The 19,068-nt window shown below is 40.7% G+C and overlaps 1 protein-coding gene across 12 annotated transcripts in view; it reads left to right on the top strand.

The window, feature by feature from the left end:
* SULF1 (sulfatase 1) overlaps positions 1–19,068 on the top strand; it is a 201,515-nt gene that overhangs the window by 121,932 nt on the left and 60,515 nt on the right. For 9 of the 12 annotated variants that reach the window (XR_009214906.1, XM_058444278.1, XM_032759604.2 and 6 more), the window contains 2 exons: positions 7,452–7,603; positions 10,064–10,233. Coding sequence is in view for 11 of the 12 variants with exons in the window: in XM_058444278.1 (XP_058300261.1) it covers positions 7,452–7,603; positions 10,064–10,233 (322 nt within the window). In the remaining variant the exon portion in view is untranslated. The remainder of the gene's footprint in view (positions 1–7,451; positions 7,604–10,063; positions 10,234–19,068) is intronic. The other 3 variants (XM_058444279.1, XM_058444287.1, XM_058444280.1) reach the window with 2 other exon arrangements.

Genomic DNA, 19,068 nt, shown 5'->3' with positions numbered 1-19,068 from the left:
CTTAGTTAACAATAGGAAAATGGGCCGGGTGCGGTGGCTCACGCCTGTAATCTCAGCACTTTAGGAGGCCAAGCTGGCAGATCACAAGGTCAGGAGATCAAGACCATCCTGGCTATCACGGTGAAACCCCGTCTCTACTAAAAATAGAAAAAAGTAGCCGGACGTGGTGGCGGGCGCCTGTAGTCCCAGCTACTTGGGAGGCTGAGGCAGGAGAATGGCGTGAACCCAGGAGGCGGAGCTTGCAGTGAGCCAAGATCGTGCCACTGCACTCCAGTCTGGGTGACAAAGTGAGACTCTGTCTCAAAAAAAAAAAAAAAAACAGTAGGAAAAGGATAATATGGGCTCAGGAAAACAAATCTAGATTTGCCTATTAGTAAATCAGAAAAAATAAAAACTGGGGCCGGGTTCAGTGGCTCACACCTGTAATCCCAGCACTTTGGGAGGCTGAGATGGGCGGATCACCTTAGGTCAGGAGTTCAAGCCTGGCCAAAATAGGAAAACCCCATCTCTACTGAAAATACAGAAATTCGCCGGGTGTGTTGATGCGTGCTTGTAATCTCAGCTACTCAGTAGGCTGAGGCAGGAGAATCACTTGAACCAAGGAGACAGAGGTTGCAGTGAGCCAAGATCGCACCATTGCGCTCCAGCCTGGGCAACAAAGCAAGACGCTGTCTCAAGAAAAAAAAAAAAAAATGGGAAGACTGAAATGGCAGTGATAGAGATCTCTATAATTTAAATTTATCCTTGATGGGAAAACATTACAGTATCTCAGACAATTAGGAAGTAAAAATGTCTTCATGACAGTAGTTATTGATCCAACCACGGACAGCAACCCATTTGAAAATACACAAATAAGTACACACAAGTGGCAGGAATCTTAGAAAATTAAGAGAATTGGTAGGTAGATATTAAACCAATGTAATTATGAGACACTAAACTAGTAGGGAGAAAGTCAATGTGTAAAGATTTTATTGCTTTCCTAATAATGAATTTATTATTCGGAACATTTAGCTACAAACCTAAGAAAAATAATGACAGAAACTGAAATATGTACTATACATAAATATCCATCTAGAGAGTAAGTTTTATGTAGAATAACTCAGAGAAAACAAATTACTAAGGGGCTTATTTTGGGAGGCGTCCAGAATCCATGGATTTAAATGAGTTGAATTAATCCAATATTATATTTACCATTGTATGACATGAGTTTTCTCTTTCAGAACGGAGGCATATTTTTGGACTGGCTATAGCCTAAATTTTTCTAACTTTACTCATGGAAAATATGAGTCTATGAGAGCTTAAATGTTCATGAAGGGGAAAATGCAGTAACATGTCGACTGCACTTCATATTCTGACGAGTGAAATAGGAATGAGATTGGATTATATATTATAAAAATGAATATCCTGCCTGAAATCAGCTCCAAAAAAATTAACTTAAATTTATTATGAGGATATCAACATTAATATAAAACCTGGCATAGGTTTTAAGGTAAAAATAATTATCCATGGTTGAGAGATAGCATTAAGTATTTAACAACAACAAAAAACTGAAGCAAGATTGAAAAGATTGTGGAACCACATTCTACTTTGATTTGTTTTGAGGACTTGGACTGGCCAGTTTTCCAATCTGTATGATGCAGAGATTGGCCTAGAATGATTCCTAAGTTTTCTTTCTTGTCCAAAGTTACAGTGTGTTATAACTTTATTATACTCATGGTAATTATAATATTGATTCATTTAACAATTGTGATATTCGAATTATAATCCTAACACGTGGTACATAAAATCACATATGAGTTAAATCTTAATCGCAAGAGTTCTACTTCATATCACTGAAGTAGAAGGGACAATATTTAATAAACTTCTGCAATAAATATTTTTGTGAAGAATTCTTTTGTAAGAAATCAAAATCATAGGCCTTAGTTCTGAAAAAGAAAATTATATCAAATAATGGTAAATACAATATTGGATCAAATTTTTTTGTCTTTTTACATTACAAAATTTATGTTACTTATAGCAAGTATATTTATTCTCTAATATGAGATTTTTTTAAATGTAGAGTTCACTTAAAGTAAGACAAACTAATATTCTTAATTTTATTATGATGTAGATTCTTGACACATAGATAAACATGAGATATATCATACATTTATTAAACCACAGTGTGCTTGGAACACACTAGACATTGGGATGAAGACATTTAAGTAAGATTCCTGTCTTCACTAGACTTACGATCTAGTTGGGGAAACCAGACTGCTGTATACAAGCTGACATTAATCATAATTTTAACTTGGTTCAAAATTATTTATATTTATAGTTACTAGCATGAAATCCCATCACCCTAAGTCTATCAATTACATGGATTAAAATCTCAATATATCTTTTGATACATTAAATAAGATTTGACTTTTCTGCGGCATCAGATCTTTGGGTTAGTTGCTATTGCTGGCTTTAAAAATAAATTCCTTGGCTTCAGATAGTTCCAGGAAATTTTTCTAAGTATTATGGAACAGGTTGTCGTAGACAGAAGTAGCTGGCCTAAAGCCAACAATAATTACAATCAAGTCTTCTGATCTTTCTCTCTGCCTCCCAACCCCCACCACCTTAAACAGCTGTGAAGGGAAGTGCTTAATGGTATCCAAAAAAAAGAGGATGGGTAAATGGCACGTTAGTGATGTATTCAGACAGTAGGAGTTGAATTGAATTGCCAATGCCGAAGGATAGAAAAACATTGAACTATACGTAACCTACATGTAGACATAATGGCAATAAGGGCAAGAAAGCTAAATTCACCTTAGGAAGGGAGAAAGAGATTTACTACATTTGGAGGAAAATAATTAGAAGGCCAGATAATCAATTGCAGAGCGCCGCCAGGAAACATCATGTTAAAGGAGGCCAGGAGTGATTACAAACGAGTCTCAATGTCATGAGGCAACAAAAAGGCCAGAGCAACTGGAGGCCAACAGTGCTGCACCCTGACACCCGAGGCCCCCGTCAGCCCTGGAATGAGTGTGATGGGTGAGTGCACATCTGGAATACTGAGTACATTTCTTATGCTCCGTTAACACAGAGACACCGAAAACCTGGAGGGAGTTCTGAAGCAAATAACAAGGACTATTAAAAGACTTGAAGGAATAGTTTATAAGGGAAGGATTAAGTCAAAGGGGAATGCCATGGCAATGGGTAGAAAACAGTACAAAATATCCTACAAAGTAAAACAATGAGGAAAGGGCAGGAATGATTTGGGGAGAGGAAACAAAAAAACCCCAACAATGAAGTAACTTAAAGTGCAGAAAAAAAAAAATAAAACTAATTAAGCAGAAAAATGTAAGCCAAATGGAGGAGTTTGTTGCCACAAAATAAATAGTAGTGGGGAAGAAAATATGTAACCTCTGAAGAGATATTTTCAAGTGCACAAGTGCAGAACTCTAGTGCGAGATTTCCTTACACTGCAGGATGGAAAATCATTTACAGTAAGACAGGGCCAAAAGGATACTGAAAATGGTGATGCTAATAACAATATTAGTTGTAGGAGCACTTAACAAGGCCTTGTTTTGTGCCAGGCACTGTTTTCAGTGCTTTACAGATGTGTTGATGCATTTAATCCTCAAAACAATCCTGCCACCATTACTATTATCACCACAGTGGCTTTACAGAAGGGGAGTTGGGGGAGGGAGAAGTGAAGTAACTTGCATGTAGATGGATACCCTAGCAAGTAGCAGAGCCAGAATTTGAACCCAAGCAGGCTGGCTCTAGGGTTTGTATTCTCAATCACTATGCTTTTTGCCTTTTTGAAAAAAAAAAAAAAAGGAAAGAAAAGTGGGATAAACCCGTAGGGATGAGGAGGAGGCCAAGGAAAGCACGGGGCCTGAGGCTGCTAAGTGCAAGCTTTTTGGAAACAATCCCTTTTGAACGTTAGTGGGGTGTGGCCTTGGTCTGCTGCCTGTGGCTCCAAGTCATACTGCATTTTGTTGGAAAAGGAAAATCATCTTGTGGTTCCATGTGGAAAGGTCAGTTCGTCTCTAAGACAGGAATTCCTCATTAAAAGAAATCCAACTACACATAGTCCGCACAGAAGGAAATCCTGAGTCACCTGATGTGAGACCCTTTGACACTTTGCCCTACACTGATCAACGTGCTCAGTGCCCCTGGAAGAAGCCTTAAACAGTGGGCACTTGGCTGACTGTAGACCTAATTGGTTCACTCATTCACAGAGTCAACAAATAAACATTCGTTCAACAAACAAACATTGCCATGTTTCTCAGACTGGAGTCTAGACTCTTAAAAATAATGTAATAAGAAATAACAATTTTAGAAACTCTAAAGCTCTATTCTATGAAAATGTTTTGAACGCCAAATCAGCTTTAAAAAATATGATAATTTGGCTGGACATGGTGGCTCATGCCTGTAATCCCAGCACTTTGGGAGGCCTAGGCAGGTGGATCGATCACCTGAGGTCAGGAGTTCGAGACCAATCTGACCAATATGGTGAAACCCTATCTCTACTTAAAAAAAAAAAAAAAAAATTAGCCGGGTGAGGTGGCGTGCACCTGTAGTCCCAGCTACTTGGGAGTCTAAGACAGGAGAATGGCTTGAACCCAAGAGGCAGAGGCAGCAGTGAGCTGAGACCACACCACTGTACTCTAGCCTGGGCAACAGGGTAAGACTCCGTCTAAAAAAAATAAAAAAGATAATTCAAGCAAAATCACAAAATTTTTAAAGTCTAGACCTCGTAAAGTCCCCAGAATACATTGGATTCATGAACCCAAATTCAAGAAACAAAAAGGATGGAGCCCTGAACTGTGTGCAAGGATGGAGAGTGCCTCAAAGATAAGGCAGAGGCAATGTTTGCCCTGAAAAAGCTTAGTCTAGCGGGCGTTCAGCTTCTATATGAACATGACTATACCACAATGGAGAAAGGGAAGATGACATTAGAACCACAAAGACAGTGTTGTGGAATTAAGACAGAGACTGTGAGTGAAATGGCATTTGCTCTGGCCTTGATATATAAAGAGGCAAATAAAGAGAACTGCACAAGCAAAAATAGAGAGGTGGTAACCAGAGAGCAAATAGAGGAAACATTAGCTGGAGAGAGTGACCATTAACAGAGAAATAGGAGATGGGGTTGGAAAGGGAAGGATTTTGTCCAAACTCAAGGTAGGCCTCTGAGGGCAAGCCAGCAGAGTACTCTTGATTCTGCAGGCAATGAGGGTTATCTGAGATTGCGAGAAGAGGGTGAAGTAACCAGAGCAGGTCCTTGGGAAGATTAACCAGTGGCAATCGGAGTGGAAAGACCCTCCAGCCTGGCCGGGAAAGTCAGTGAGACCATGAGCATCTGAGGGGTGGCAAATTACCAGGGATGGCAGGAGGGATTTGAGCACTATTTCCAAGGCAGACATGATAGGGGGTGGCGACTGCCCAGCAAGGGGAGTGCAGGAGCAGGCAGAAGCAGAGGAGGCTCTGGAGGGCCAAGCACAGTTCGTGGAGGGTGATTATGCCATTCAGAGGAATGGAGTAAAGCTGAAAGGGAAAACTGGTAATTCCATTTTAGGCAACGGCATTAGGAAGCAAGTAAGACATTCAGATGGAGGAATTCTACAGGTACAGGTGCTCCTTGACTTACGATGGGGTCACATCCCACTAAACCCATCATAAGTTGAAAATTAGGTAAGTCAAAAATGCATTTAATATACTGAACCTACCGAACACCAGAGCTTAGCCCAGTCTAACTTAAATGTGCTCAGTACACTTATATTAGCCTACAGTTGGGCAAAATCATCGAACACAAAGCCAATAGGCTTGTAATAAAGTACTGAATATCTCATAGGATTGATTGAGTACTGTACTGAATGCATACCAATTTTACACCACTGTAAATGTGAAAATCTTCAACTGAACCATCGTAGGTCAGGGACCATCTATAGTCGCATATCAAAGATAAAAGCAAGCTAAATAGCTATCCCATAGAGACACCAAAATTATGTACATTAAGTTTAAAATTCAGAATATGTGCTTTAAGACCAATGTCAATAAAGTGCTGCAATTCTAGAATTCGTTTCTATTAGCCCAAGCCGGTCTTCCAGGAACTACTTTTTTACCATGGATGTAAGCGAGAGCACCTATAAAATCTGTTTAATGAAGCCAGGAATCAGCTTTGACATGGAAGGCGTCTGGCAACAGCTTTATAACATCAGAAAAACTAAAACTTGCCTACATATGTATATGTATGTATAGGGGTGTGTGTGTGTGTGTGTATGTGTGTGTACACACACGTATACATACACACACACGCCTATACCTATACAGACATATATAAAATAAAGTGTTCTCTAGCCCTTTCTACTTAAAGGGAAAGCTATGTGTGTGGCTAGAGTGACCAAACATTTAGGTTTACCCAGAATCGTGCTTGTTTATACCTGCTTTTCTGTAATTACAGCAATTACAAATAACATCCTCTTTCTCTCTCAAAAGTATTCCAGTACATTTATGACTACCATTCTGCTAGGTTGTAATGTCTTTTTCACTTCAAGAACGAACCCATATTGTTCCTGGAATCCTAGCTGCTGCTTTTCTTCCCATACCCTCTCCTGTCATCATCTTTTGCAGAAGACCAAATTTCTAGTCACCCTCTCAGAAAGACCCAGTCAGCCCTGTGGCACAGTGGTCTTTCTTGGAAGTGACATGCCAAAGTTACAAATGTGAAGGCCTTCCAGTGGCTTTTTTAGTGAACTGTGGTGTCTTTGTGACACACATACTTCTACTATACTATAATTGTATGAAAATTAGTAATCTATATAGTAACTCTATGTTGACAGAATTTTTATTATCAATAATAGATGTATACAATCATAAAATACACATAACATAAACACCCATTACATACTATACATGTGATATAAACCCTGACCGTATCCCATAAAAATAGGGTTTACTGTGGTTCCCTAGTTTGGAAAATGTGTACTCTCTGGATATGTAAAAACAAAAATAAGCTTTTCAATAGTGTTTTTATAATTCACGATTCTCAAATAGTAAGTTAGAAAACTTATCACAAAGACTGAACTTTCAGTTCTCCAACACCTGCCCGGTGGTTGCATTCCAAATCTCACGCTACTTCTCTGATTGTTCCATCAACTTAACAAAAGAGCATAGCCTGATTTTACTGCAGTAGGACCATAAGAAATAAATGCACCCAGAGTGCTGTGATCATTATGATGGTTTCATTGAGCTGTAATCCATGTACTTGGATACTACTTCTATTTATTTTTTAAAAATGTGTTTATGTCACTTTGCCAAAGGATTGGAGTATTACACTAATGTCATTTTGGCATTCACTATTACCTAGGGCAACTTTTGTTTTACCATCTCTTTTTCAAGTCATAATTTTATACTTATCCATTTATTTATTATTAATCATTTTACATGAAAAAAATAATTCTTTTTTCCCACTGCAGCCTTTTTTGGAAAATACCTCAATGAATATAATGGCAGCTACATCCCCCCTGGGTGGCGAGAGTGGCTTGGATTAATCAAGAATTCTCGCTTCTATAATTACACTGTTTGTCGCAATGGCATCAAAGAAAAGCATGGATTTGATTATGCAAAGGTAATTTTCAGGCACTTTTACACTGCATCAATTTACTTTGTGCATAATGGGGAAAAGCCATTTTCAGTGAGTTAAACTATCCACAAGATTGGCTTTCTATGTTCTCACAATGTTAGCATGAGAAATGTTAAGGTAATTTTAAACTCTAGGCAAGGAGAAGACTCTCAAGGAACGCTGCCTTTGTATAGTGATTTCCCTCATTAGGATGAAAGGCAGTCAGGCTTTGATGAAAGTATCATCAAGAAAATCAGAATTCTCTGCTCTGTCTTAGGATAATTTTTGTCCTCCCAGTTCCCCCGGACCCAACCAAGGACTTGTCCACATAATCAAATGTTCATCTTGTACTGTTTTACTTTTCATTGGGACAAAAGTATATTTTGTCTGTGGTTTCAGATTTAGGCACAAGCATAAGAGCAAATAAATATGATAATTAAAGTTTGAAAAACCACATTCCTTGCTTTTACTCCTGTCTGACCAAGCTTAGTAAATGTGACAAGGACACCTGCCCTATCACAGCAAGCATCCACAAAAGTCTCTAATGCTATCAATTCTAGGATTTCCACATCAGTTCAGAGAAACTGAAATCAACATGTCCCATAGTTCTTTGACCAATGGGTTCTAGTTTTGACTTAAAAATTCACAAAGATTTTGTGATAGCTGACTTAAGTTTAAATTTTTTTCAAATCATAAGAATGAAGGGGAAAATATCTTTGAATTTAGCATGCTAATTTGCCTAAAATATCCCCTTCCCTGCCAGCCATACCCATCTCTTCTTCATTTATCTAAAAGAAGCTGAGAATCTGCTCTATCTAGCAACCTCTCCCAACAGGCTAGATCATTTGGTAGAAATCAGAAGGAGAGAACTTGATTTAATGTTGGCATATTGCTGTCTTTATGCTTGGCCTGATTTGAGCACAAGGGACTTGGTGGGAGATAAGATGTAAGTCCAGCTCCTTCATACCCTTCAGAAAACAATGAATGCAAATGAATTCATAAACATTGCTAATAGGCTTCCAAACTCATGAAAGTTAAAAGTTAGCAGAGACCTTGGAGGCAAATTTGAGCAATTTCCTCATTTGCAAAGATGAGAAAAAAAGCGTTCCAGAGCGGCTCAACCACTCATCCTAGGTCATATCCCCAGCTGTGGATACAATCATTGCATGCAAATGGTGCAGACCATGTGCACTAATTGTCACTGCTCTCCTTTGCTGTCTGTAGGGATGCTTTTTCATGCTCCTTGTTCAAGTTATTAACCTTTCTTTCCCTGTTGTCCTAAAGAGAGCAAAGTAATCAAGATTCTCTCCAAATACTAAATCAGCGTAACTTGTTCATTATCACAGCTGATTAAGTGTCAAAGACAACTGTGTCTGAAAAGAATATATATCTTTTTTCAGTGAGGAAAAGAATGAAACAGACACCCCCTTGGAAGAGGAAGGGGATAGCCTGTAGACTTGCCCTAACAATGACATGTGACACACACCATCCCTCTGATACTGCTTTTGCAGCTGTTCTGGTCCTTAAATCCACAACATGTGATTAGCCATGCCTGGAAGCCTTCAACATTTGCAAATATTGCCTAAACACTTTCTGAATAAAGTTTATACTGGAGCTCCAAGCCAATGACACACACTTAAAAGAAGCAAGTGGTTTAAGTTTTCATCTTTTCTTTCCTTTTCACTCCATTTCCTCCCTCCCTCTTACAGACCTGCATCAGCCCCCCTGACTGTGGGTTAAGTCGTTTTATTAGCAAGTCAGGCTCTAATCCCAGCAGCTGTATTGCTTTAGTTGTGCAATTAACACAGTATAATCTGCAGGAAATCAACTGCTCCCTATTCAAGTGTTTCAAGTAAATTAACTGATCAAATGTTACAGCTTTTCCCTGTGCTCCCGGATTTTGGCCATGGCTTTGATTACTGATTATCGTAATTCCCACAGGTGGATTTTTCGTTTGAAGAAAATATCTTTTCTTGTGTTTGTGTATTCGTGGGCGTGTGTGTGTGCGCGTGTGTGTATGCGTGTGTGTGTTCTGCAACTGTAAATTTGAAGTGGGCGTGGGTGTTTCCTGCCCTTAATTAAATTTTTTGCCAAGGAATTACATCAATGAAACCTGAGACTGAAATACGTATCCGGTGTTTCATGCGTTCTAGTGCTTTTATCGCCAGATTAATCATTATCTTGGGCAAACACGACTTGACTTCTTTTTTCCCCATTGCTAAGTTGTGTATTACTTAAAATCCATGTTTCGCATGTTACCAAGCTAGCAACCCTAGAAAACAACTGGCAGCTGATTTTCTCTATTATCAAAAATGTTTGGCTGCCTTGGGAGGTGCAGCCTTCCTTCCTGCTGTAGACCTTACCACTTCTTGCAGTGAATTGCTTCTGAGGAAAGCAGTTATTCAAATGTGATCTGATGAATGTCACCTTTTGTAATTTTTGTTTTGTGTCAAATGTATGTTTCAGGACTACTTCACAGACTTAATCACTAACGAGAGCATTAATTACTTCAAAATGTCTAAGAGAATGTATCCCCATAGGCCCATTATGATGGTGATCAGCCACGCTGCGCCCCACGGCCCCGAGGACTCAGCCCCACAGTTTTCTAAACTGTACCCCAATGCTTCCCAACACATGTAAGTAACAAACTCAACTCTGCGACCTGCTGAACATGCCTTTCCCTTTTCACCTCACCCCACTCCTCTCCTTTACCCCGTTTCCTTCCACCCTGAGTATCCACAAGGCTTTCTTCATGAAAGGATAACTTAAGAGCAGACCACGGAACAGGCAGAGCCGCAGAGCCTGAAAGAAAGCGCCTTATCTGGGTGGTTTGAGGAGGAATCAAATTTCCAGCATTTACAAGTAGCTAAATAGAAAGGAAGAGATGCACATAGAGTGAATGGGGGGCAAGTTTTACAAGAGTTTCCTTTCGTTGTCTTAAATAATATTCGTGTGTCTGATCTAATAATAATGATGATCAAATAGTATGCTTTTCATAGCTGCACAGTGGGGACCTCTGGTCTGGTTATAGAAACATGGATTTATTTTCCAGGCAAATACCATAGCAGCTTTGCTGCAGATGTGCAATTAGAATTCCTGCAGAAGGCAGCTTGAGTGGCTTGCCCAAGAGGGCTTCTCAGGTCACAGCTTTAAAATAACCTGATTTTTTTTTAAAGAGGCAGGAGTCTTGGAGATGGGGGGTGGGAAGGCACAAGGGAGAGGGCTGATGGCATGGGGGGATTAGACAGAACAAAGAGCTGTCGTGTGCCCACAGTTCTCACCAGCCAAAGGTGGAAAAATCTGGATGCTTTGGCAGCAAAGAACATGATTTTGTTGTTCACTCAGTTGACACCATTTCTTCCTAAGCTTTGCCATCAATATTCAGTCTTCCACACAGAGCAGTGGAGTTGGCTCTGTGTCTGCTGAAAGCCTGACCATTAGGGAGACAGGGAACAGAAAATCGGTATCTGTTTCCTATATTGTGAAACCTCCAAAATTGGTTCTTAATCTGTTTGTACTTAAATATCATCTCTTTTCATCCACACTGGTTATTAGCCAAGATTCCAGGCAGAAAGAACCTTATGAAAATAGGTAAGTAACTATTCAGGCTCTCTAGTTGCTGGTCACTATACATCCCTACAGAAGTTTTTATAAAATGTTCTTTTTTTTTTTTAAGACAGAGTCTTGCTCTGTAACCCAGGCTGGAGTACAGTGGTGCAATCTCGGCTCACTGCAACCTCCACCTCCTGGGTTCAAACAATTCTCCCACCTCAGGCTTCTGAGGAGCTGGGACTACAGGCACACGCCACCACACCTGGCTAATTTTTTGTATTTTTAGTAGAGATGCAGTTCCACCATGTTGGCCAGGCTGGTCTCAAACTCCCCTGACCTCAAGTGATCCACCCACCTCGGCCTCCCAAAGTGCTGGGATTACAGGCATGAGCCACCTCACCCAGCCTTATAAAATATTTTTATTTGTACCTTAATGTAACCAATTGACTTATGACTCTTGGTCAGTGGTACACAGATCATCTCTATGATATCACGTGACTTAGACCAGAAAGAAGGAGGCCAGAGCTGACTCAGGACAAGAACTAACAGTATGAAGCCAGGGTGGGTTACCTACTGAGCATGCCCAGGAACTCAGAGGATGGAAGTGTTTTAATGCACAAAATATCATCAACAAATCATGGAGGTTGCCCCAGCACCTAGGAATATAGCTGGGATAAACCATTATGTTTTGGAGTCAACTCCATGGGTGAATATTTAAGCTTCTGAAGATCTTCCACTATATACAACTCTGCGAGCAAATTCATGAATGAAGCCCATGTGTGACAAGTGGCTCTCCATTATAGCTCACTTACAAATTTAGTAGCCAACTGATTCAATGAAAGGAAAAAGTCCTGCGGGCTTTATCAATACCCCGGAACCCCTCTGTTTCCATTTCTGTTGAATCAGAAATCACTTTACCTTTCTTTATTGCATTAGCAGAAACCCACCCTAAGGTGACTTCCTATAACTGTAAACTTTACAGATGTTCCCCCAAGCTGGAGGAGAAGGGGTTGACAAAACAGAATGTTTTATGGCTCCTTAAAAGTCAGCCTGCCTTTGAAGCTTTGAGGCAAGGTCCTAAGCCTGCAGGAAAATCAGCCTCATGTCAAGAGGTTCTAAGAGCTCAGTTGCATGGATTCAATATTGCATGAGGGCAGGGGTCTGCAGAGTTCTCAGGGTCTCAGCAATAGCTTTTTGAAAAACATCTCTGTGCCGGCCAGGCGCAGTGGCTTACGCCTGTAATCCCAGCGCTTTGGGAGGCCAAGGCAGGTGGATCACGAGGTCAAGAGATCAAGACCATCATGACTAACACGGTGAAACCCTGTCTCGACTAAAAATACCAAAAAAAAAAAAAAAGAAAAATTAGCCGGGCGTGGTGGCGGGCGCCTGTAGTCCCAGCTACTCGGGAGGCTGAGGCAGGAGAATGGCGTGAACCCGAGAGGCAGGGCTTGCAGTAACCCGAGATCATGCCACTGCATTCCAGCCTCAGCAACAGAGAAAGACTCTGCCTAAAAAAAAAAAAAAAAAAAAGAAAGAAAGAGAAAAGAAAAACATCTCTGATTCCAGTAATTAAAAATTCTACTTCATTCCACAAATATTTATCAGTGCCTCATGTGACACTATGCAGCCCAGCAGGGATATAGATAGGCGTGAAGAAGACACAGTTGCTAACATTTGAGGACTGATAAGCTAAGACAGGGGTTGGCACACTGGTACCCACAGTCCAAACCTAGCTGCCACCAGTTTTTGTTAATAAAATTTTATTGACACAAAGCCATGCTCATTCATTTATGTATTGTCTGTGGCTGCTCTCACAATACAACAGCCAAGTCGAGTAGTTGTATCAGATGTCATACAGCCTGGAAATACTATCTTATCCTCGATAAAGTGACTTTGCCCCAACCTCTGCTCTAGGGGCAGGATGGGCAACTGTTCCAATGGTAATATCACCAATAGGGCCAGAAGTGACAAGCACAGAGCAGACGTTCACAGAGCTGTGGAGCGGAGAGGGAGAAGCCTTCATATCTTTGAGGGAAACCAGGAAAACTTCATGGACCAAGACTTCAAAGTGGGCCTCAAAAGATGGGTAAAATTTCTGCAGATGATTGTATAGAGATTGGGTTTCAGGAAGAGAATATGGCAAGGACATGTGGTCACTGTTTAAGGGAGACAATCTAAGATGTGTCCTAGAAACTGGAGAATGGGCTACCAAGAAAGCAGCACTAAGGAACAATGCTGCAAAGGGAAACTATTGCAGAATATTGAGGGTGTCGGTGAGTTTGCATGTAACTGCAAGCAGAGAGTCACTGGAGGTCGGGTAGTAACAAAATAGGAGGTGGCTCAGACATTTCCACATGCAAATAGATTCAGTAGTTCCTTTTTAGTTCAAATGAACCATCTATTGCCCTTATTAGTGATTCTATAAAGTAAAATCTACACAGGGCAGAGTGTGGCCTTAGAGGCTAACAAGCCTGGTTTCCTGCCTCAGCTGCCTTCACTAAGTCTAGAGGTGCTTTCTTTAATCTCTGGAAACCTCCACTGTTTCATCTGTAAAATGGAGATAATACTAGCACCTTGATGTGATGTCATGAACAGAAATTAAGAGAGACAGTGTAGGTAAAGTCCCCACATAGAGTCTGGGACATAGAAGCCACTTCATAAGTGTCAATTCTTATTGATCCTTTTTATTAAGAAACTACCAATATTCTATCATTCCTGACCTACAAAAGGGCAATTTCATACGGCTAAACTTAAGGTTTAGGGGAAGCAGTGAGAGAAATGACAACTTGATGCTTGTCCATTGTGACATGACAGACCTCTTGACAAGCTAAGATTCCCACTGTGATGAGCCTCTCACACCTGGCCATTCCATTGGAACAGACAGGATAAGGACCAATCTGAACTGTGTTATCTTTCCCAGGTGCAAGTATGTGCTATGGGTAAGTGCCAGTTTGGAGAAATCCCTTAGCCACAGGAAATGAAAATTCATGTGGTTGGTTGAAGGATTCAGCTTCTCTTTGCTGCTAATCCTTGGGTTTTGTGCACCTAGAATGTGGTCTCCTGCAGGCCCTGAAAGCCTTGAATTCCTGGCATCTTTGTTGTGAAGGTCTCCCTGGCTGCTGCTGGAGGAAGGGGCTGGAAGGAGTGAGTGTGTGCACAGGTTCAGAGTTCAGTCTTCAGACAAAAGGAGTGAGATAAATTGAAGACAAGCTGCCAGTGGTAGTGCATGGAGCTACGCAATGACCATCTTCCTTAGCGAAAGCATTAGCAACACCTCAGGCAAAGGGATGCAAGAAGTTAAGTACTTTGCAGAAATATTTGGCAGGCCCTGCAAACACTGAGCAAGAAACCATAGGTTCTCCCCAGTTGCAGGGATGCAAGTAACGTGAACACTTTCCTTTCGGTCTTCTTTATCAGTGGTCAGGCATCATCCGGATCGCTTTCATCTGGCATTGGGTTATAACTACCTGACCCCCTCAGACTGGGGTGAATGTATCATCTTTCCAAGGTGTTTGCCGTTCCCAACAAAGAGAGGAAGCCAGTTTGCTATTGGCCTGTTAGCTTTACAAACTGATGGTAGAGCTTACACTTACCAAGGAAGAGTGAAAGGGGATTATCGACCACTTGTTGACAGGGAAAATAGTTTAATCAAACTGTAACTCAGCTACTCCTGGCCACTGAGAAATCTGAGAAAGCTTCTGTCATAATAACACACATAATAATCCTATTATTAGAAAGCCCTGAGCTCTGGCTAAGACTCTACTATACTTTTCAGTAACTTACTTCCCCAGAATCTCCATAGGGATGCAATTCCTTCACCCCTGCTTTCAGGTACTTCTCTCTCCTCACCTCAGTGATGTCATGATATACACCTGTGGACAAAAGCCGTGACAGGGAAGGAGACGCCCTTTACATCCCTGGTGATTCTATAGGAAACTAAGGGACCTCCTTATCACCCTTCTATGAACTATGCCCCTGTCAACTTTAAAAATTTGTTGTTGTTATTCCAATTTTTTTTTTTTTTTGAGATGGAGTTTCACTCTTGTTGCCCAGGCTGGTGTGCAATGGCACAATCTCGGCTCACCACAACCTCTGCCTCCAAGGTTCAAACTATTCTCCTGCCTCAACCTCCCGAGTAGCTGGAATTACAGGCATGCGCCACCATGCTCAGCTAATTTTGTATTTTTAGTGGAAACGGGTTTTCTCCATGTTGGTCAGGCTGGTCTTGAACTCCTGACCTCAGGTGATCTGCCCGCCTCGGCCTCCAAAGTGCTGGGATTACAGGCATGAGCCAGCACTCCCGGCCTGTTATTCCAGTTTAACAGTTCTTTCTTCCCATACCTGTAAATGTGTGTGACTGTGTGTGTGTGCTTGTACACTCACACACACACAAATACACAAGTTCAAGTGAAATCTAAACGCTTGGTAAAACAGTCCATGTGCACTAATTTGCAAGAGTTGTTGTGAAAGTAGAGCTTTTGAATAAACATAGGATGTCAAAGGAAAAACTCCCTCTGTGTAAGCCACAGGACAAAGGTTTTGAAATACCTTTGTTATCTAAAGCTGGAAAGAAATGTCTTGCCTTTAAAGAATTTGCACATTCGTACCTCTTTCCACAAATACGTGAAAGGACGTGCTTTTGAAGATGAGAAAAGTTTAAATTCTACAAAAAAAGAAAATCAGATTTGGGCAGAACTTATTGCTCCCTTTTCTCTGTTTCTACCTTGTTCTTCCCTGGGTGGATCGTTTACTACTTATCCTGTCAGCGTTGGTGTTGCTTGTTTACTTAGGTCCCTGAAGTCCCATTGCACAACTCCAGGGGGCATTCAAATACAATATCATGTGAATGATGCCCTGGAGTTTTGCAGGTAGCTTTGTCCTGAAGACAGTGCCTGGTGAACATGCCTTCAGACAAACTAGTTGCACAATATTTATTCATTGTTGCTTAGCAAATGAGCACACATGTTCACCTCACCAAATAGCTGACAGGAAAACATTTTAAAATAGTATCAAAATATTTAAACAGTCGGTTTTATGAATTTAAAAGACACCTAGAGATACTATAATTCCGTAGTTTTTTTAGATTAAAAAACAAAGACCCAAAGTCTATATTTTTTAATTGAAGGCCCAAATGGTTTTGTGAAGGTCACGTGAGTATTTAGGGACAAAACTAGAGCTGAAACTCAATTCTCTTGGCCCCAGGTGATCTTCTCACTCCACCAGACTTACTCAGTTCACATCACAGTCACAATTCAGATTAGAGTTATAAGCAATTCTAGCCATTTGCACAATTCTAACTGGTGTTTATAGCTTCATTGAAAGACTCTGAATTATTTTTCTTATATACCTCTAATTGAGATCATTTGGTATTATCCTGCATGTGTTCGAATATTACCTATCTACAGATATTTGAACTTAGGTGGGGAATGTCTCCACAGAATCCATTAAGTAAGTTCAGTTTTAGTGAAAACTGAGATGGTGCAGCTTGAGAGATTAAGTGTAGAATTTCCAATTTAATGCTTTGAATGTATACCTTAAATCTGTATCACTGGCTTATTCTGGGAATTGAAGTCTTATTTCATTTCTCAGAGAATGATGGTTCTGCTACCAGTAACCTTTAAGGGTTAGATCATTAGGGCTTTTTGTTTGTTTGTTTGAGACTAAATAAATGAAGAAAACACATGTTCAGATACAAAACACTAGCAATATATTAATTTTCACTGGAGTGACACCAAAGGCCATTGGCATTAAAAATGAACTCCTAAGTTCTTTGCAATTCCCCAGATATAGATTTAATATACAACACGTGCATCTCTTGAAACTCTTTCTTTGCTAGTAACAATTATTCTCCTGAAACACCCACATGTCAAAAAGAAAGGTCACATTATTGATTTTCAGAATTCTTATTTCTGTCGTGTCAATAAGCAATACCGGAAAGAAAATCAAACACTCAGGAGAATTGGCATGATGGTGAAGGTTGAGCATACAAGTACAGTGGACTCAAGTATCCACGATCCAGCGTACTGAGCAATAAATCTAAATGAGCAGTGACTACAGGAAAACAATATGCAGGGAGGCCTCGCTGGGAAAAGCTAAACTTTTATATATGGGAATAGTCTATGGAGGATTACAGGGATGTTTTCTTGTGGGTATAAGGTCTGGAGTGTGCAGTACTGGGTGAAGCCCTTATCTAACAGGCAACAGAAAGGTCTTCCCAGGTTAGGCACACGTGACTACCTCCAACACAGAATTTTTTTTGTTTAAGAAAGCAACAGAAATTTGAAAATGACAATCTGGCGTTTTGTCCTCTCAATTTTAAAGCAAATAACCAGCATTGTGTTATCTACCTTTTCATGGATGCATCCAGTGTGCCTAGGAGGGCCAGACTTTATTCTGTATTTGCAAAAAAAGTAGACCCAGCAACTGATGGGAGGATACCTGATTGGAAAGCAGGAGCAGCTGGTATTTTAAAATCAGGATGAAAGCTAAGATTTTAGGACTTACTTTTGATAGGAAGAAATGGATATATCAATTTTCCTTTTAATGAGTGGGATTTTCGAGGTACTTTGTGGGGCCTCTGGTTCAAGACTGTGGCCAGTGTGGTGTTGTAGGAGGGGCACTGATGGAGAGCTATCCCGGTGCATTATTTCTGAGCCACCTCTGTGCACTTTACTTCCTTATTTGTAACTTGGAACTAATGTGCCCTGCTGAGTCCTCAGAGTTGCTGCAACAATCAAATGAGCTATTAAGGGATAAGCTCTTTTCTAGCTACCTATGAGAATGGGTATGATATGGTCCCAGAATTTGCTGTCTAGAGCCACAGAAATCTCTTAATCCTCACAAGAACTCTTTAAAGTTGTTATCCCGATTATATAGATGAGGAAACTGAGACTTAGACAAAAAGTTGTCCAAGATCACATAATATTAAGGAACAGAGCTGGGATGAATATTGGAGTCTAATTCCAAAACATTCTGGAATAACTCAATATGTGGTTTTCCATTTCTCCCAGAAACAGTTACCTGCATTTTTCAGTGGCTTGTGTTCCAGCCGACAGCTCCAGGCCCTGTTTGAATAATTCGAAGGCAATCCTTAGTTAGGGAAGCAAGCTTTAATTATCACTGGGGAACAGAAGGCCGCATCTTCAAGGGATTTGGCAGACCTCAGCAGGGGGCAACCACAGGCCTTTGGCAAAAGATCACTTTTCAACAACATTGTCAATTCCAGTGACCCCCGACCTTCCACCTGCAGGTCCCTGAACAGCTGCTGTTCTGTGGGATGCAGTGGCAGTCTGTCTTCCTTTAAAAGGCACATGCACACTCTGTCCCTGCTGCCTGCTGAGATCCCACCTGGGACCTCATCCCCAGAGCTGGGGGTCATCTCCTATATCGAGAAATTAAGAAAAATAAGGGGGGGCAGGAGAGGACAGCTTTGACAACAGTCCCTGAACTTTCCTTTTTAATATAAGCCAGATTTAACATATGTCATTCTGTAAATCCGGGAGTCCAAATTTGAGGCTTGTCATTTGCTGCAAGCTTCCCTGTTCCTCCAAGTGGGGTGGAGCTATGCCAAGCACATCAAGGTAACTGGTGGAAGATATAATTTCCCCACTGTGAGCCTGCATTTCAGTTCCCTATTGTAATTTTTATTTGTGTTGAGGTTTTGTGGTTTTAAATAAGTCAACCAGATTTATTTTTAAATTAACCCAACCCAACATCAAAGGCAATAAGTAGAGGATGTTTAGGTATTATAAAGAAACCCTGTGTAATCTGTTATAGCTGTATTCTTTTTCAGGGCACGTATCAGTAAAATGGTTAGGGGCCTTTCACGACCAACTTTCTATATTTCTCTGACCTCGAACTACCCCCATGGGCGAAAAACCCTTTTTGAGGGGATTTAGTAGCCCCTCTCTCCTCCTCCT

The sequence above is a fragment of the Hylobates moloch genome, unplaced genomic scaffold (genome assembly GCF_009828535.3).
Source record: "Hylobates moloch isolate HMO894 unplaced genomic scaffold, HMol_V3 SCAFFOLD_9, whole genome shotgun sequence".
NCBI lineage: Eukaryota > Metazoa > Chordata > Mammalia > Primates > Hylobatidae > Hylobates > Hylobates moloch.
The sequence above is the reverse complement of the archived record's forward strand: the minus strand, read 5'-3'. Positions and strand labels throughout refer to the sequence as shown.